The sequence below is a fragment of the Choloepus didactylus genome, chromosome 15, assembly GCF_015220235.1.
Source record: "Choloepus didactylus isolate mChoDid1 chromosome 15, mChoDid1.pri, whole genome shotgun sequence".
Taxonomy (NCBI): Eukaryota; Metazoa; Chordata; class Mammalia; order Pilosa; family Megalonychidae; genus Choloepus; species Choloepus didactylus.
The window spans coordinates 50,391,954-50,413,594 of NC_051321.1; the positions used below are offsets into that span (position 1 = coordinate 50,391,954).

General features: G+C 34.5%; 1 protein-coding gene across 7 annotated transcripts in view; it reads right to left on the reverse strand.

The window, feature by feature from the left end:
• Positions 1-21,641, reverse strand: part of PCDH15 (protocadherin related 15) — a 1,822,477-nt gene that overhangs the window by 130,545 nt on the left and 1,670,291 nt on the right. For all 7 annotated transcript variants that reach the window (XM_037804906.1, XM_037804907.1, XM_037804908.1 and 4 more), the window contains 2 exons: positions 18,225-18,334; positions 10,730-10,870 (listed from right to left, as the gene is read on the reverse strand). In XM_037804906.1, coding sequence (XP_037660834.1) covers positions 10,730-10,870; positions 18,225-18,334 — 251 coding nt within the window. The remainder of the gene's footprint in view (positions 1-10,729; positions 10,871-18,224; positions 18,335-21,641) is intronic.

The window sequence follows — 21,641 nt, forward strand, 5'->3', positions numbered from 1 at the left end:
GGCCTCTTGCTGATACAAGCTTCTGAGCTATAGAGGCTCCCCTGTTCTAAGAAGATAATTTCTTTGACCATGAAACTACCATTGTTACAAGGCCAAAAATTATTCCCTATCCCTCTACCTGTCACCCCTATAAATATGTAGAGCAGTACTAGGAAAGGGACCCTCTCTTTCAGCCCTTTCTACAGTGTGAAGTTCTCTTTGTGGGTTAGGAGAACTCGAGAGATGCTTTGTATTTTGAAGCCTTCTGGCCTGATTCCTCCAATTACACCTTATTTTGAATTTATACCATGTGAAACTACTGCCTCTTTGCATAACATTCTTGTGGCATAAGCAATCATCCCTATATGACGTCTTCCAAAATCTATATGTCTAGCGCTTTGAACATCCTCTGGCAGCCCAGTCCCTTATTTCTAGCAGCTTTCTAGATATAATTCTTCTCACCCAGGTTCAAAAGTATAAAACCATCTTTGATTTATTTCTCTCTTTTCACGGACAGTCATCAGGTCCTATCAACTTTCTTTTGCATCCGCTCCACATTTCCTCATCTCGCTGGCTCAATATTAGTTTATGACTGAAATATTCTTTTACTATTCTTTCTATATCTCTCCAAACCATCCTCTATGCTGACCTAAGTTTTCTAATATTATGTTTCTGCACAAAAATGTACAAAAGATTATTCTCTGTGTAAATATTTCAAATATGTTGTAAAACGAGAAAGAGAGAGAAACACGCAGTGAGCATGGTTAACATTCCAATTTCCAGATTTCTTAACTCAGTAGATTTGGGAGAAGAGAGCACAAAAATACACATTTTGAAATAAGCTTCAAGTGATCTGATCACATGGTTCAATTACATATTTTGAGAAACACTGCTTTATGATGTATTTTTTACTTAACTACTTTCCAGTTTTTTTCATTCACTAATTCTTCACAATGCTCCTCACTGTCCTGTGAAGTCTCCTTGTGAATTTCCTTCTCCAAGCTTTTCCTTCTGAAGCTATCCCTCCCTTCTACCATCTACCTTAATCAGAATAGATCCACTTAAACTAAACTGGTTATTACTTCAAGTAGTTTCTATTTCCAATCTCATTCAAGAAGCAATTTAGTTCACTGCAGTAATCTACTCTCTCTGAACTCAAACCACCCCTATCTATATCTCTCACAGATCAACTCACCATACACTTCTTTGTGCTACTACTTATTTTATACTTAAATGTCATAGCTTTCTTCCGTATGACAGACAGTAAATGGATTAAGGAAAATTTAAAAAATGAGATGAGCTTTAAAATTAACTTTGTAAAATAATTGGGAATTATCCAGAAAACAAGGAAAGGATGTTTTAGACAGAGGGAATGGTGTAAGCAGACATCAAGGCACAATCATCCCTAAAGAGTAAGGGAAAGTAATTCAGTCAATATGGAAACTGGGAAACAAACTGACCGCAGAAATACTGAGAAAGATGGACGGCCTGACTGAAGGTGAAACTGAAAACTTCTGAAGGCTTACTCCTATTTACATTCCTTCTGTGCAGAAGTTTTTTCCACATTTCTTTTTATCATTCAAACATAATGCTAAAATTTAGTTTTGTCTAGTTAATGGGAAGGCTTTTTTCTTCCCCCTTTCAATAATCAACCAATAAATTCAGCTGTTTATTAAGTCAGTCAAAATAAAATATGTCTCTAAAGGAAACAGATGTTCACTTTCCGTTTGCTAAAGGGATAAAAAGAAATAAAATAAATTTAATAGCTACATAAGCAAAATATTAAAAAAAAAAAAAAACTGTAGCTGCCGTATTCCGTAGTGAAGAACTGATTTTGACTATGGAGCAGCAGACTATGGAGATTAAGCAATAGCAATAATGGAGGATTACTCCGAATTAGCAGAAAATCATAATTTTTTCTTCATGTTTTTATTGCTAGAATGTATTTCATGCTTATATTATCCAGCTAGTTGTTTCAGTTTTCCACTTCATTTGTAGAACATTTATATTTCCGGAAAGTAAATGATTTAACAGATTATCAGTTCAGTGCAGCCTTTCATGTGCATTTAATAGGGATTAGTTTGCCTCTACTGAAGTAGAAGTTTTCTTGAAATGAAAGGCATGGAATTGCTATTGTGTAGCTCTGGGGCTTCATCCTTAATCAAATGATTGCTATTCTCTAAAGCTGATTATAAAATTGTAAACATACTCGTGGATCAGCAAATGGTCTCTACTTTGAAAGTCAATTTAAATTTGGATCAAAGAGGTAAAGAAAAAAATCAAAATTATTAATCGTTTTAATTAGAAAGAAGTTTCCATGAATGAGGAAAATTATATCTCTTGTCTTTGGTACCTTGGACTCAGTGTTAGGTGTAAGTAAGAACAATTTTATACATTCTTAGACTCCTAAACACTTTAATTTAAATGCCATGAAAACTACAAAATGTTTTCCAGATAAAACATGATTTTTCCTCATACTAAAAATAAAGATATGTCATAATTTATGTTCTAATTTATTAGAGTTGGTCACACATTATTGACATAGGTTTAGCAAACCAATTTTGGGGGCAACGAAATAGCATTACCTCAAAGCACTTGGTTTCAGAAATGCATTAATGAAATCCCATAACCATTTTGAAGTTTCATTCCCAAGCAAAACTATTTTGCACAATACAAATGTTTTCTTTTTATTTTTTTAATAATTCAATTTTATTGAGATATATTCACATGCCATGCAGTCATCCATGGTATACAATCAACTGTTCATAGTACGATCATATAGTTATGCATTCATCGCCACAATGTATTTCTGAACATTTTCCTTACATCAGAAAGAATCAGAATAAGAATAAAAGATAAAAGTAAAAAAAGAACACCCAAACCATCCCCCCCATCTCACTCTATTTGTCATTTAGTTTTTATCCCCATTTTCTTCTCATCCATCCATACAGATAAAGGGAGTGTGATCCACAAGGTTTTCACAATCACACAGTCACCCCTTCGTAATCTACATTATTAGATAATCATCTTCAGGAGTACAGACTACTGGGTTGGAGTTTGGTAGTTTCAGGTATTTACTTCTAGGTATTCCAATACATTAAAACCTAAGAGGCGTTATCTATATAGTGCATAAGAATGTACACCAGAGTGACCTCTCGACTCCATTTGAAATCTCTCAGCCACTGAAACTATTTCATCTCATTTTGCGTCTCCCTTTTGGTCAAGAAGATATTCTCAATCCCATAATGCAAGGTTCAGATTCATCCCCAGGAGTCATATCTTGTGTTGCCAGGGAGATTTACACCCCTGGGAGTTGGGTCCCACGTAGGGGGGAGGGCAGTGAGTTCACCTGCCAAGGTGGCTCAGTTGGAGAGAGAGAGGGCCACATCTGAGCAACAAAGCAGTACTCAGGGGGAGACTCTTAGGCACAATTATATGCAAGTTTAGCCTCTCCTTTGCAGTAATGAGCTTCATAAGGGCAAGTCCCATGATTGAGGGCTCGGCACATTAAACCGCCAGTCCCAATGTTTGTGACAACATCAACACCAGTCCAGGTGAGGAAGTCCAACACTTCTGCACCTTCCCCCAGCTCCTTGGGGTGGGGTGGGGGGGAGGCTGTAAATATATTTTTTATTCTCTGCCCAAATTACTTTGGGGTGTGTCACTATTTCACTCCAACCTTTTCTAACCTACCATATCTCACTTCCTATTCAAAGTTCCATGTAATTGTGGTGTTTGAACAAACCGACTGTAGAGTTATACTGTTTAGAAAATACAGATCCTGCACCAAATAGACATCTCTTCCCTTGGTCTCACATGAAAGCTGAAGTTTTAAAACAGTCAGTTTCGACTTTTACCCTTTGGCCCAGTTTGCCCTAGTCTTAATCTACAAATGTTTTCTTGTCCAGATGATTTTATTCATGAGCCTCCTAGAATAAGTTTATGTTTCATAAAAAATGTGGTTGTTTCAACTGTGTATTAATATAAGATGCCTAGAATGTTTGAGACAAAAATATGTAAAAGGAATTATAGTGTTATTTTTCATAAAGTGGTTTTCAAATTTTAAAGTAATAAAATATGAATAAAGTTCCTAAAAATATGGCATATGTTTACAGCACAAATACAAGGACTTGATCTTAGTTGGGGTTTCCCGAACTGAGAAAATAACATGACATGCTAAAATGTTATCTAAGTTATACAAGCAATGCTTTTGTAAGCCAGTCAATTATGAGTAAGGAGTCATTAGCATTATTTGTCACAGACCTTCTGTATGGAACCAGGAAATCCAAGAAAATGAAATGCGTTACAAGCTTGTAGCCTAAAGCAAAACCATAAAATGAAAATCAATAGCATTTGAGTTGTTTTATCACCGGTTAAAGGTTTATCTTAATTGTCCTGTCATTTGTTCCTGATTGAAAGGCTAGTTATTGTCTCAAAACAGTGATATATTTATAGAAAGCTATGCTTTTTCCCCTTATACATTTAAAGATAATTATAATTTTACTTTGAAGGAAAAATTGCAACTTTGATTACAGAATTCTGTAAATCAAACTGTGCTATAAAGTTGCATATTTCTACGTACAAATAAAAGAATGGGGATGATTTTGGGGGCATAAATACCTATATAAATTTCTATGGAATTTCTTCTGGACCCAAGCTCCTTTGAGTCCCTTTGGGATTGTTGGGATTGAATCATGTCCCCACAAAAGACATATTTAAATCATAGTCTGCTTTCCTATGGGTGTGAACCCATCTTTAAATGGGACTTTTTCAAGTTGAAGATGTTAAGGTGTGGCCAAATTGAATCAGGCTGGGTCTTACTCCATACAACTGGAGATCTTATAAAGAGAGGAAATTGGGATGCAGTGAGTCACAGAAAGCCATAGGAGGAAGCCAGAAGTCAGCAGAATCCAGAAGAGCAAACAAGGAGAGAGAGATCACTATGTGACAGGAGGCAGAGATGCAAGTCAAGGAACAGCAAAGATTGCAGCAAGCCAGCACCAGAATGCTACAGATTTGGCGAGAAAGCACGGCCTTGCTGATGTCTTGATTTCAGACTTCTAGCTTCCCAATCAATGACCCAGTAAATTCATGTTGTTAAGCAAATTATTGCCTGCTGTTTGTCATAGAGCTCTGGCAAATTAAGACAGGGACCAAAAAACTTATGTCCTGAAAACCCAGGCGAGACTGAGTTGGTCTGGGAAGATAGAGAATATGGATAAGAGGAAAAGAGGACTCATAATTTAAAAATAACATTAGAAACAGCAATACATTCTCAGTTGTCTTTCCTTCATGAAATGGAGACAATTACTCAACAAAAAATTCCTGGTCAACATGTGAGCCAAGGGAAAAGATACAGAATGGGAATAGTAGAAGCGAAATAAAAGCTGAGAAGTTTAGAAGGCCGGGGAGTTTTTGGTGAAGGAAGAATGAGAAATCAAAACTTCCTTTCCAAAGATTCTCAGAGTCCCTACAACATTAAATATTATAAGGGAGCTCCTAAACGCACTCCTATGATTAAAATAGTGGACTGGCTCCATCTGTTGTAATGACTACCTACATTTCTGTAATGAAATATAATGAATTTCTGTAATGAAAGGCCACAAAGAGCATATTGAGTGCTGGTGCCATGGGGGTGGGTGGAGCTCATGCATAGTTAGCAAAGTCTGCTATGGGACTGGGACTATGAGTGGTGGGTATGCTGCATATTTGCATATCGCTAGCATGATAATTAAAGCCCTTCATAATCTGGCCCTAAATCTCCAGACTCATTCCTCAGACAACTCTTAATTGAGTTTATTTTATGTGCCAGGCATTGTATCAGGCTAATGAGATACATCAAAAAATATAACAGAAAAACCCTCTGCTTTCATGTAGCTTAAATTCCTTACAACTGCTCCCATCGTATTCTGCTATCCAGCCACACTGAAATGGTATGCTGAATATGGGCATACGGAATATAATTATAAAAGTGATATTTTTCCTCTCTATTATCCCTTTTATCCTGCTGATTGGGAGTACTCTTTCCCCTAGTGTTGAGTAAAAGCTCTAGAAAAAAAAGTACTATAATCATGTTAAATAAAAATAAGTAAATTGATTAAAATATTAGATTGTCTAGTCCACTATATTAATCAACATTTCAAATTTCACTTCAAGGTAAAACTCTCCTTCTCAGCTAAGATACATTCTGGGCAGGTCTCTTGCCTTTAGGGGAGAGCTTGTAAGAGACTTCTTTTTTTCTTTATTAATCATTTCCTTCTCCATTCACCAGCAGTTGTTTCTGAACACCTAGGCTACCTTCATCTGGCACTGAGGAGAAAACAGTGGTAAGACAGGCAGAAAAGTTCCTATTTAAATATTACTGTTTTGAAATGGTTTAATGCACTTTCAGTCAGGCCAGTGTTTAAAACAAACATTGTCAATGGGGCCCTTTCAGCACTTGTATGCTCTCCTGAAGCTCCTTGTTTTTGGCAGTGCATCACAATTAATTTCCAACTTGCCATTTTACTAACAATTCGGCAGCTCATCTCCATCTTCTGCCTCTTGCATTCTTATCACCTCTCATAGTGACTGTACTGTACAGGATCTAAGAAAACTAGTGTGCCAGTTGTCTTTCACATGTCTCTGCCTCTAGACATTGGGTAACATTCACAGATTCGTTGTCTGAATGAATTCTAAGAATGCAAACTTATCTACATGCAAATGTAATTCTCTTCTGCTCCAGCGATCAGAATAGCTAGTGAGCTCCACCTTTTCTCCCCCTAGATTTCTCTAACAGGTGTCAGACACAAATTTTCTATGCCCCCTCACAAACAGGGGCACAGTGGTCCCACTGTAGCCTCCAACACTGAATTTGAGAAGGAAGAGCATCCATTCCCAAATGTTCCTCTTGTGGGCATGAGGGTGTTTTGGCAAAGAACACAAGTACAGCTTTTTTCTCCAAAGGAATGTTCCACACAAAAGCTTTTCTAAATCTTCATTAGTGTAACCTTTTTTATCCTGTTTAGGAAAAGGGGGTTTTTAGAATGGTAAACTTTGTTTTTAATATCTTTGATAATCTCTGTTTAATTCCAGCACCTTTCTTTGTAATTTTAGGTCTATTATATCTTTGTATTTTTGTCAAAACTTCCAAGTTACTATTTAGTTTTTCATCATCTCTAATGCTCAATGATTTGGAATTGCGCTTTCAAACTTTTTCTTCTCTGATCACTCATATATTAGCTGCTTACTCTTCTCTCTCACTTTGCACTGTGTACTACCACCACCCACCACACTTTGTAACAATAGGCATTACCTTGTCACTAATTGTCTATATGTGTGTCTTCCTTTGAACCAAAGGTTCTTGAGCATAGGAACTTTGCTTCTCTATCTTTGGATACTGAAATCCTTTTTGGTACCTGGCATTTTACAGATACTCAATAAAAAAGTGTCAAGGCAATAATTGGTGCAACAAAGATCCCAAAGGAAAACAAATATCTGCAGGTCCTGGACCAGTCAGTTACTTTGTGAGCCAAGAGATTGCTGAGGAGAAAAACAAAAAAGGAATATCATATTTGGGACTTACTAGGATATGTTTTATCTTCACTACTTTTATTTAGCAGTGGGATAATGAACCAGCAGGCTAAGATTGCTTAATTTTTTCTCTTTATATCATTTTTCAATTCTTGGGAAAATTTGTTCTTTAAAATATGATTTCTGTTCATTGGTTTTATTGCATTTTTCATTCATTTGATTATACATTTTTATTTCTCACTACTTTCAAAGATGATTAACAGTTTAAAAACAAAAACTACTGGTTAAGAAAGGGAAAAAATATATCTCTAGAAGTCCTGGATGAAAAATCCAAAGCATGTGAGTGAAAACTTAATCTTAAATTTTGTGAGATCTGACACAATGTAAAAACCCGAGAAGGCTACATAACTCCGATTCTTTCAAATTCATTGACTTTAAGTATAGTCTGCTAATCTGGTTTCTTCAACAAACATATATCAAGGTGCAATAAAAAGTGGTGGTGGTGGTGACATTGAAACCTATAGATTAAAAGAGACTTAAAAGACCCATCAACCAATTATAACTTATGGGCCTTATTTGGATTCAGCTGTGAATAATTTTTTAATATGAGTACTGATTGGATATTTGTTGGTATTGAAGATTTTTTCTTAATTTGTAGGGAAATAATAATGGTATTGTGGTTAAGTTTTAAAAGGATCCTTATTTTTAAGAGTTACATAACAAAATATTTATAGATGAAATATTATGTCTCTGATTTGTTCCAAAATAATGAAGTAGGGGAGTAGGTAGGGTGATAGATGAAACAAGATTCCCCAGGAGTTGGCTAATGTTTAAATTGGGTAGTTGATATATGGGGGTTCGTTGTAACATTCTCTGTAATTTTGTATATATTTTTAAATGTTCTGCACTAAAAGGTTAAAATATTTTAAATATTCCTAGTGTCAAATTTATAAAATGAGTCTAGAAGTTTTCTATTTTTGCTATTAATTTGCACTTAAATATTAAATCCAGTAACAACATAGACCTAAAATTTACTTGAAAAGGATTTCATTAACAAAGTCTTGGTAAAATCATGATAAAACACTTCTTTCATGAGTTAAAGTCCTTCAGTTTATTACCTTTATTCACATGATATTTTGGTACAGCTAAAGATCATAGAGCAGCCAAATTTGAAGTATGGTTGAATTAATTAGACAATGAATTAATTAACTTCAATTTACATTTGTATAGCTTAAAGGATTACAGATTGATTATAGGCATTAACAGTCATTAATAAATAAAACTGTTTCAAATACATAGGTTTTTCATTTCAAACCCAAGAAGTAAAGGTCAGTCATGAAGTGTTAATAGCAAAGTTCAAAGCACCAGACATTAAACAAACTAACATTTAGATGTTAGGCCTGATGCACTTGTGGGAAGATAGTTCATGAATTTGCTAATTGGTTTCACCTCTACATGCACACTGGTGCACGTACAAGTATACTCGTGTTTGCATTAGCTGAATTTTTATTAGCCTTAGATTTACAATTAACTTAGAGTAATGGGAGCTAATTGCATTGCATTTCTGATAGTTTTTCAGAATACTGCATTCATATATGACAGTTCAATGTAGCGCTATTCCTAGAAATCAGAGGTATTTATTGAGAAATGCTAGGCTCTACAACCTGAATATTTAGCAAAATTTACTTTCTAAAACTAACTGCTCATTTGTTTCAAAGAAATATGACAAATACAGTTTTCAAATTATTACCCTTGTATTTGTAATCGTATTAAGATGGTTTACATTGTGTAATTTGGAACTACTCTAACTTTTTGACCCCTGGATTAGTGAATCCAATTTACAATTTGAAGCATTCTCTATAATTTCAAAAAAATACAATTGGCTGCCGTTTAAAGATTTAAAAAACACAAAGAACTGTCTTCTATTTTTAAATGATTTAATTCTGCAAGCAACACATGCTCATTGAGGACAATTTAATTCAATCAATTCCAAAGACACACATAGTATGCAATCTGATTTTTCAAGCAGTTTGATTGTACCTTTATAAGAGACTGCTGCCCTCTGCACTAGATCAGTAAGTGAGGTTTGGAATAAATGAAAAGGAGTGATTTATTTTTATGATTGTCAATTGCTAAACTATACAGAAAATTCTGCATTCACTCTATATTCCATGTGCATCATTTGTGATTTTCTCCTATATTGTTCCTTCCCTCATACTGTCTGGGCTATCTCACCCTGGTATCACTCATACTTGTTTCTTTGCATTGGCTCTCACACACTCTTCTTTTATCTTCCTTCCCCTTCCAGAGGAGTTGATAGAGGGAGCTATGATCAGATGTCTAGGAATGGTCCCAGGTAAAAGGTGAACGTTCCATATTCTGTCTCCTAAATTCACTCTATCTGGGCCTCTGTTCTACTAAAATTTTAAATTAAATTTGGTTTTCTTGGGACTTCTAAAAGAGCATGATTAGATAAAAATGTATTGCTTAACAATAAAAAATATTACTTCAGTGGGTGGAAAAAAATAGCATTTACCCCATTATTGGTAACAACTTTTAGATTCTGTGCTAGCCACTCCTTTCCACAACTTGGCCCTTACTCTTTCTTGATGGTGTAAAGTACATCACACGAAAATGTAGGAAAAAGATTTCACAGTCAGATATGGGCTTAAATCTCTCATTTACTGACTGTGTCACTGAAAAAAAATGACAAGTTTTTTATCTCCTTGTCTCTGTAAAGTGGGAATAAAAATGTCATCTCATAGACTGTGTGTGAATTAAATGATGCAATATATGAATTACATAAATATTAGTCACCCATTTGAAGATGCTTTTGTTCTCTTCTCTAAGAAAGTGCAGCAGTACAGGAAGTCACATATTTTATGGAATGTCTAGCAGTCATGCTTTCATTAACAATATACACTCCAGAGGATTCAGAGCCTCACAATGGGATTAAGAATCAGGTTTATTATTTAACGTACAAAGACGATGATGGTATTCTAATACTATTGTATGCAAAGTTTGAAAACAGTGTGCTATTGCCTTGACATTTCTGCTTACGAAATCTCTCCCTGCATTGCCATATTTTAGCTATTAACATGAAGAGGCAGTCATTTTTGAATTTTAATGATCTTCCTAACTTCTCCACTGAGAGCTTTATTTACTTATATGCATTTTCATCAGAAATTGAGAGAAACATCATAAAATGCTTGTAAAATCCCTAAGTAATGTAACTTACTTTTTGAAGGAACTCGGAGGTTGGCTAGGACAACTTCCAGGGAATCGGCTTGGACTCGCAGAACATAGCTCGTCCTTGTCTCGTAGTCCAGAGGAGCATTCACATAGATAACACCTGTGATGTTATTAATTCCAAAGGTATCTAGAATTTAAAACACAGTTACATTGGCCATTTTCTTCATACTATAAGCAACATGAAGTTTCTTTTAAAGGAACTATAATTAAAAAAAACACTAAAAGCATTTATTTTGTTACAAGAGTTAAGCATAAAAGTGACAAGATGCTGGCCTTTGGGGATTATGTTCCAGCTCTTGAAATTACCAACATCAATGTTTCTCTAAGTGCATTCCTTGAAATTCTATGTTGTGATTCCCTTGGCAGAGGTCCTGGAACATCACAGCTGAGAAGGGGGGCCCACTTGGAAAACCCAGGGATGCTACGTCAATGCTGGTGGTTTGTGGGTCAGCGACAGAGGGTCTGGGACAGAACTGAAATGAATGCTTAGACTCTTGCAGCGGCCTTGAATCTCTAGGAACACCTGGGGAGTTTGACTATTAAAGCTGTCCTGCCTCCCTATCCACCCAGACACACACCCCACATTCAGGGTGGATGGCCCCAGCAACACACCCAAACTGAGTTCACCAACTGAACCCCACAAGAATCATTTATGCACACACCACAAGGACAAAGTTGAGGAGAGCTGACTTGAGGGGTATAGGTGATGTGCAGACTCCATCTGCTGGTTAGTTAGAGAAAGTATACACCACCAACTTGTATTTCTGAAAAATTAGATTTTTTTTTTTACAACTTGAAAGAACCCTATCAAACATAGCAAATGCCAAGAGGCCAAAAACAACAGAAAATCTTAATGCATATGATAAAACCAGACGATATGGAGAACCCAATTCCAAACACCCAAATCAAAATATCAGAAGAGACACAGTACTTGGCACAATTAATCAAAGAACTACAATCAAGGAATGAAAACATGGCAAAGGATTTAAAGGACATCAAGAAGACCATGGCACAGGATATAAGGGACATAAAGAAGACCCTAGAAGAGCATAAAGAAGACATTGCAAGAGTAAATAAAAAAATAGAAGATCTTACAGAAATAAAAGAAACTGTTGGCCAAATTAAAAAGACTCTGGATACTCATAATACAAGATTAGAGGAAGCTGAATAACAACTCAGTGTCCTAGAAGTCCACAGAACAGAAAATGAAAGAACAAAAGAAAGAATGGAGAAAAAAAATTGAAAAAATTGAAATGGATCTCAGGGATATGATAGATAAAATAAAACGTCCAAACTTAAGACTCATTGGTGTCCCAGAAGGGGAAGAGAAGGGTAAAGGTCTAGAAAGAGTATTCAAAGAAATTGTTGGGGAAAACTTCCCCAGCCTTCCACACAGGATAAATACACAAAGCATAAATGCCCAGCAAACCCCAAATAGAATAAATCCGAATAAACCCACTCCAAGACATATTCTGATCAGACTGTCAAATACTGAAGAGAAGGAGCAAGTTCTGAAAGCAGCAAGAGAAAAGCAATTCACCACATACAAAGGAAACAACATAAGACTAAGCTGTGACTACTCAGCCGCCACCATGGAGGTGAGAAGGCAGTGGCATGATGTATTTAAAACTCTGAGAGAGAAAAATTTCCAACCAAGAATACTTTATCCAGCAAAACTCTCCTTCAAGTTTTAGGGAGAGCTTAAATTTTTCATAGACAAACAAATGCTGAGAGAGTTTGCCAATAAAAGACCTGCTCTACTTCAGATACTAAAGGGAGTCCTACTGACAGAGAAACAAAGAAAGGAGAAAGAGATATAGAGAATCTTAACAGACATATATAGAACTTTACATCCCAAATCACCACGACACTCATCTTTCTGTAGTGATCATGGATCTTTCCCCAGAATGGACCATATGCTGGGACATAAAACAAGCCTCAATAAATTAAAAAAAAAAAATGAATATATTCAAAGCACATTCTCAGACCACAATGGAATGCAAATAGAAGTCAATAATTTTTGAATTGTAACTCCACTATTTACTTCCTACATGACATAAAATATACAAACTCTAATGACAAATCAGTGGTTTTGAACTCAATGTAAAATATGTAATTTTTGACAAGAACTATATAAAGGTGGGGGAATGGAGGAGTATAGGAAAATAGTTTATGTGTCCTATTGAAGTTAAGTTGGTATCAAAGAAAAACAAGATTGTTATGGATTTAAGAGGTTAATTTTAAGCCTCATAGTAAACACAAGGAAATTATCAGAGAATATGACCATAGAGATGAGAAGTAGAGTTTGGGTTAAGAGAAATGGGGGAAGGGGCAATGGGGAGTTAAGAAAAGAGTGTAGGGTTGCTGTTTAAGGTGAAGGGAAATTACTAGTAATGGAGGATGGGAAGGCCATCACATCACAACATTCTAAATGTGATTAATCCCACTGATGGAATGCTAGGGAGGGGGTGGAATGGGAAGATTTAGGCTGTATATATGTTTCCACAATTGAAAAAAAAAAAAAAAAAAGAAATTCTATGTTGTACTTTTTTTTTTTCCTTGAGATTCTCCTGGAAATCAAATGTTTCTATGGTCAATGAAGTTTGGGAAGCAAGGCATACTATATTCCTCATAATGAATTCAGTGTGTCCTCTAATATATTATAGGCTTTAAGAAGTTCCCTCGTAAAAAAAAAAATAATTTTGTTTAATCAAGCATTTTCTAATCTTACTGGATTGTTATACTTTTTATCATTCTATACATTGTATTATCCTGCAGATTTAGTGTTCTGCTGAGGACACTTTAGGGAACATAGATCCAGATGATTAAGCTTCACATAAGAAAAGTTGTTTTATGCATGAGTCAGAAACTTTTCAATGTAGGATTGAAGAAAAGACCAATAATTACATGCCTTTTATTTGATAAATAGAAGACAGACTGAGAAAGATAATCAGAAAAAGTTATTTAACCAGAAATCAAAAAAAATATTTTAGATTATAGATGTTATTTATGATTTTAAAGCTTCATTTTTTGTAAATGTATATACAGATATGAACATGAAATCTTTCAACCAGTCAGCTATATATAAGAAGCAATATTCTTAGAATGGAAAAAAAGTGTAGTAAGCACCACAGGAGCAGGATAGAGAGATGATGTTTCTCTGCTGGAGGAACTTAAATCTAGCTGGTTTAAGAAATATAATTTCAAGTAATTGTAAACCAAACTGACAAATTCATATGTTGGCCACTTAAAAAAAAAAAGATTTATTATCCTAAAATACCTTAAAACACTTCACTCTATTCCATAGATTTTATAAATATATTTGTGTACATTTGAATGAAGAACAGGGCATAATGATAAACTGTGAGGTTTAAACTATATTATAAGTTCTAATGTGGAACATTAAATATACTACAGAGAGGAATTAGGCTCCATTTCTTGAAGGGAGAAGAATCAAAGAATTGATGGAGATTTTAAAACCACCACAAAATCTTTCATCAGTTTTATAAAATTCTCAGGCATCTTTATAATATTGCTTCTGCCCCATTCTCTTCTTCCTCTCATGGAATTCCAAGTACATTTTAGACCTTTTGACAGCAACCCCTATTAGCCTCATGCTCCCATCTATATTTTTTTATCTCTTTGTCTCTCTATGCTTAATTCTGGATATTTTCTTCAGACCTATCTTCAAGTTCACCACTTCTCTCTTCAGTGGAGTCTAATCTGCTGTTAAACCCATGAGTTAAACCCATGAGTTAATTTCGGTTCCTTTATTTTTCAGTTACATAATTCTCATTTTATTTAAAAAAATATTTCTAGTACCCTGCCTTAATTCATGTATTTTATTACCTTGAACTTTTCTAGCATATTTATTTTAAGATCCATGTTATCTTCCTGTAAGGTGCATTTACTGTTGGGTATGCCTAGAGGATGTGGAAACAGCCATGTCAGCTCATATCAGCCCAATCAGGTACTGAGAGAATTCACAGCCATTTACCCCTTTTTCTTAGGTTTTTATCTTTGAGATCCCAAACCAAAGCCTGGGGAATTTATCAGGGCTTTCTCTTACTGGTGGCATCTGAACTCCAATTTTTGTTGTATTATTCACTTTTTTATGCTTCATTTTTCTGGTTCTTGACTCTATAATTTCACTTGATGCCTCTCTAATACTTTCAAATATCCTTTCAACAGTTTTTCTGGTTGTTCTCAGTAGGAAAGTTGGTCCAAAATATAGTCTGTCATTATCAGCAACATAAATTATTCCCTGATCATTTCAATTTTTTTCTGATAGTTTCATTTTAATGATTTCATAGCTCATTTTCAAATATTCTATCAAATATTTGTATAATTTCTATCATATTATTCTAGAATCTGAAATCCTTTGGAGTCTAAATACATTTTTGTTATATCTGCTCACTTTGCTACTTACTTGTATTTTAAGTGATTACTCTGAATATCCATTTTTTTTTTTAGAGATAATCTGTCAGAATCTTAAGGATGTAAATAAGGGAATGTTTCCAATTTACTTCATTTGGAAACTAGGAATACTACAGACCTGGAGCTACTCATATTTGCAGGAGTGTCATGTCACTCCCCTACCTTGAGGGGGCCCTGAAACTGGTTTCCTTACCATGAAGGACTCTCATTTCAGTGCGTTGTTTTTGTTTGGCTTCACTATCTAGGCCACAGAGATATCTCTTACTTTCTTGAGAACCCAGAAAAACATTAAAATTATTTTTGTTTCTTTTTTCCTGAATTAGGTGCAATGTGGTGAGCGGCCTCTTCAAAATAGTTTGTGTACTTTTTAGTTAGAAGTTTACATTCCCCTTATTCTCTTTGCATCCACTTTATTCAGGCTTCTGTCCTCACCACTCCACTAAAACAGCTCTTGCATGAGCAAATTCAATGATTATTTTTAATATTCATTTTACTCAAACTCTCAGGGGTATTTCATAGTTAGCAACTCCCTCCTTTTTGAAGCATTTTCTTCTTTGGATTCTTGGACAGTATCTTTATTTAGCTTAAATTAGGGTGACCATACAATTTATCATATAAATTGGGACCATTTGATAGTTTAAAAAAAGAGAGAGCTGTTAATCATTTTGCCAGATCAACAAGCATAAACCAGGACTATCCAGGAAGAATGAGGATGTGTTGTCACAATATTTATACTCCCACACCACTGAGAGTTACTTCTCAGTCTCATTTGTTGTTATCTCTTTATATCTCTGAGTCTAAAAATTGGAATGATTAAGTGTTTAGTCTTTGGACCTCTTTTCCTCTCTATTTACACTCACACCCCAAGTGGTCTCACTTGGTATAAGGCATTAAATGCTGTCCCTATATGTTGACCCTCAAATTTACATCTCCAGCTTTTATCTCTCTATTGAACTCCTGATTCAAACATCCATCCATCTAAATTAAAGAAAATCAATATTTCTAAATGAAATATCATTTTGGATATCCAATAGTCTCATCAAAGTCAACATGTCAAAAACAAATTCAGTATCTCCAACCCTTAAAAACAAAACAAAACGAAAATCTGCCCTCTCACAGTCTCCCCAGTAAATGCATCACCTTGTTCCAGGTGTTCAGGTCAAAATATCTAGAGTCCTCTTCTCTTGTCCTTTTCTTTCACATCTCACATTCATTCCTTTAACTAATTTTATTAATTTTCCTTTCAAAATACACCAGATCCAGACAACATGATCTATTCCCTATATAACACTTACAGAGACTGCTATACAAAGGTAAGACAGATTATGTCTTCATTTGCTCATGATCTTTCAACAGCTTCTAGTATCAAAGAGTACAAATGCTTTTTGATGAACTATAAGAGCCAACATAATTTGTATAGCCCTGCCCTCCCACCCTGCCTTCTCTTGCAAAGCCTCTAGCTTTTTTCCTACTTCTCTCCTCCTACCTTACTTAGTTCTAACAACATTGGTCTTCTCACTGATCCTTGAAATTACCAAACGTTCTCTAATGCAAGTTTTGAAGTTGATATACCCTCTATTTTAAAGAAACTTCCTCTAGATAATTGGATGGTTCACTCCCTCATTTCATAAATCCTTTCGGGTCACCTCCCAGATGTCACCATATCAGAGAGAGAGCATTTCTGATAACTCTAAATGATATACCATCTCTTGCTCCCCACATCCTTTCCTCTTTTCACTTTTTCCACAGCATTTATCACCACTTAAAATACTGTATATTTATTAGTTTAATTTGTATTGTTTCTCTCATCTTCTTAGAATATTAAATGCTACAAGAGTAGGGATTTGCCTATTTTATTCACTGCACTATTCCTAGGGTCTGGAAGAATATTTAGCATGTACTAGATGCTCAAAAAACATTTGTTTAAAGAATTAATAAATGAATGAATTGAATGTAAAAATAGCCATTATTAGGGTACTAAAAGGTGATAACTAGAGCCACTTTTCTATCTTCAAGGCAGATACACACAGAGCATGTATCTGGACAAATTGCAAAATCATAGATTTTAGTCTAATGTTGGAAGTACAAGGAAAAAGGAAGTTAAGCAGTAATATGAGAGAGAAGACCTAGCAGCACAGTAGAAACAAAGAAGAAAGGCAAGAAAAGTAAGATGTTGGGTACTTACTGCAGGAGCAGCAATTTCTAGTAATGATTGATCATTTAAATACTTGAAAAAGGCCTGTATAATTCCCTTTCAAACTGCTTAACATTAGCATTAGCGTTTATCCATTTATTAAATATTTAATATTCACTTATTTATTGATTAAATATATATTAACTATTTCTTGACTACCTGCAATATGCCAGGTCATCCAGCTTATCTAAAGGAATAACAGAGGAGACCTATCTTTTAGAAGAGAGGTGGAGGTCAAACGAATCAGTGAATAAGAATAAGCTATTAATCTCAGAGGCCAGCAAACCATTCCTATTCTTAGCGAAAAGTTATTGCTTGACAAAACTCAAATTACAGTTATAAATTTATTTATAATCATTAAGTTATTTGTATGTCTTATTTGACTGTTTGGGGAGTCATATAATATAGATAACTATTAACATAGATTAGGATCTTTTGGAATTCACATTTATTTATGATCCTAAAATCTCTCCAGGATTATGCTAAGGCACGACATGGAGTGAGAGTCATAGACAGTACAGAACATTAGGAAGAGGTTATTGCAGGCGATAATTACAACAAAAAGCTAAAAGCATGATGTATTAATTTTGAAGATATTTCATTAAAATACCATTAAATGAAGGGAAGAGGAAAGTTTCCAGAATTAGCAATTTAGGATTTCCTAGGTTGGAACAAATTACTTGTGTTAACATAACTTGATTTTTGATCTGGCTCATTATAGTTCCCAATTACACTTATGATGGACACATTTTTATTAGAAATTAAAGGGTAAATACTAATTTAATTTGTTAATTCCAAAATCCAAGTTTCTTGGCTTATGGGGAAGACACAGAGTAAAGAATCTACTCACCTTCTTCATTTCCTGAAACGATGGAGTATACAACACTCTGATTGATGGCAGCAGCTGAAATTACACCAACCATGGTCCCTCTGGTTGCAAGTTCACTTACTGGAGGAGGTCTGCAGAGTTAGAGGAAATTACTGATTTTTTATGGTCCATTTTTCCACACAGAGTTTTGAATTTAATAATAGAGTATGGATGGTATTATGTGTGTGTGTATGGGTGTGTATTACTATTTTCTGAAGTTATTAATGAAGTACCACATTAAGGCACCAGCCCCAACAAGCCATGTTCAAAATCATGCAAATACTCTTGATTAAAAGTGTCTTGCCAGCTACACTACAATTTCTTTGAGATGGAACATACAACCACTGTATTATCTACCAAATATCATAGAAAATTCTTTTCACTTGTCTCTGAAGCACCTGTTGACTAAATGCAATAGACGGATACAATTGGGTACCTAAAATTTGTAAACTGAAATGTTGCTCATGTGTTGTTGATGCTAGCATATTTAAGCAAATGATTTCCAGGTGTATCTATTTAGTCCTCATTCTTGCCCAACTCTAAGGCTCTAGCTGTACCAAAAGTATTTGACTGGATGACTTGTCACAAAATCCTATCTTTTGAATTCACTAATTTTGTTTAACTCTTATGTGCTTATTACTATTGTATCTATCTCATTTCAAAAAAATATATTTTCAGCAGTACATTATTTTATTTTCAAATCTCAATTGTATTTAAAAATATCCATCTCTGCCAATAGGCAATCGTAAGTTTATCTCCATAAAATAAATTCAAATCATCTCCCTTTTTTATAATTTATAATAATGTATGACTCCCAGCTCCAACAAATATAGAAAATTATTAAATACAGGGTATTGACAACATCTCTGGATTTTTTTCCAGTCCATTCTCTCTAATTATCCGATTTCTGTAAGCTTTGTAGCCTCTGTTCTCAGGCAAGTGAGAAACATCAAACTGCCGTTTCTTTCACATGGTTCCTTACTTTCAATACCTAATTTCTTGGTATTACTTTTTATTTTTATCTCCATCCTCTTAGCTATTCTAATTTAGATTACATTGTTCAGATTATATTGTGCCTTTCTTGAAGCTTTTTATAGCAAATCCTGAACTACAAATAAACTCTGATAAATTAATCATATGTGACCCATTCATTAATATCTTGTCCAAATTGCTATGTTCTTTGCCATGGAAGTCCCTATGTTTGATTGACTAATTACCTACACGTAAAGCTTAGCACCTAATGGTGGTATATATATTTAGTGAATTTTCAATGAATAATTCTTTACTAAATCATAGGGATCACCCTATATCTGAATCATTTTTAATAAAAAGTTTAATATAAATACACAAATATATATATAATTAAAAAAAAAAAAACTCCCTGTATCTTTTCTGACTTCTTTGCTTTGGATAACCATACCTCCTCCAGTCTCAGTCCAGGTGGTTAGGGTACATCTGACCCCAACCCCCTGGTACACAGATGGATGTAGTATCCATCTCCAGCCAATGATGGCATTTTACACTTTGCTCATTGTTGATGTGTGGGTATATTTCCCAGGAGAAGTCAATGAGTCTTTCCCAGGAAGTTTAATGTAACTTTTAGTAAAAATGTTTTGCTTTTTGTGTGTTTTTTTTGGGGGGTGGAGGGGGACTATAATTTAAAATTTGGTACCCTATGAGAAGATCTTTTATGATAATGATACCAACAAAATGGAATAAGTAAAGGTTGAAAGTAGTTCCATACTTTTTTTAAATAAAATTTCTATTAAGATATGATTCACATACCATAAAATTCACTATTATCAGTAATACTTTGACTTAGATCCTAAATACAGGTGTACCTAAAGCTTAGTAAACTCATTTAGATTACTGAAACAGATACCCCTTTATTTCCTCTTTAGGATTTCTATCACTTCCAATCAAAAGAGTCCCACCTAATAAAAAAATTGTTTAGGTTAGAAAAGAATACAATTGTTTAGGTAGATTCTTCTAAAGTAAAATATTCTAATATATTACATTTATGTTCTATAAGCAGTTTATCTAGACATTGTCATAATGTTGGTTCAGTGAAATAAACAGGTCTTTGGTGATCTTGAATCTAAAACGATGGTACTATACCACAAAAGAAAAGGCACTTACATATGAGATACTAAGTTGGTTCTGATGGACTGCTCTGATCATGAATAGATAAATTTTTGTACAATATTTTAGCTTATAGAGAGACATTAAGACTATTTGCCATTTGACATATTGCTTACTGTTTGGCCATGGTGATTATGAAATTAAAACTGGAAAGGCTTAAAATTAGAGAGCTATGAAAACATGATGTAGTTAGCAGTCTCTAAGGTGGCCCCAGCTATCCCTGACTCCTGGTCTTCGCACCCTTGTGTAATCATTTCTCTCTTTAGTGGCAGCAGGACCTATGACTTGCTTAATAGAATATAGTGAAAGTGATGGGAATTGACTTCAGTGATTATGTTACATAAGATTGTAACTCCCTATATGCTAGCAAACTCTATTGACTGTCTCCCTTGCTGGCTTTAATGAAGTAAGCTGCATTATGAGTGGTCCAGGTGGCAAGGAACTGAAGGCATCTTCTGACCAACAGCCAGCAAGGAACTGAGCTCCTCAGTCCAATGTCCCACAAGGAGTTATATCCTGCCAACAACAGCCTTTGTTGTTGAGACCCCAGCCCTGACAAACACCTTGATTACAACCTTTCCAGAGACCATGAAGCACAGGGCACAGATAAGCCATGCCCAGATTCTTTACTCGCCAAGACTACAAGATAATAAATGCAGGTGGCTTAAGCCACTAATTTTATGGCAATATTGTTATACAACAATTGATAACTGACACACTTAAAGCAATGAATTGTTACATTAAGTAAAGTTAAATACTTATTAAAATGTTTTATATAAGAAAAATGTTAGTTATATTCTGGGAAAATTTTCAAAAACTGAATTCCTTTTTTTAGAAGTAGACACTGTTTAGATTGTACATTTGCTATATCATTAGGTGAAATAAGAACTAATATTTCAACATTCTATAATTAATCTACTTCTTGATCTTTATAAATTATAGAAATATGTTTGGAGCTAGTGTACCTTTAGCCTCAGTATTAGAAAACTGTCATCATTTATTTCAAATATTTTTTAAAAATATGTGTATTTTTGCTATCTTAACTGTGCAATTAGGATGCAAATAATTAATGCTAGCAAAAGCAACTAGCATAATTTAAGAAGTAAATTGAATTCTATGCAAATCACTGAAAATGTTTAAAATTCTATTTGTTAGTAAATGTTCAAAACAGATTTACTTCTAGATAAAATATCTTTTTATTATCCTTTGTCTTAATTGTCTGACATACTTCTTACTATCAGAATCAAACTATACAAT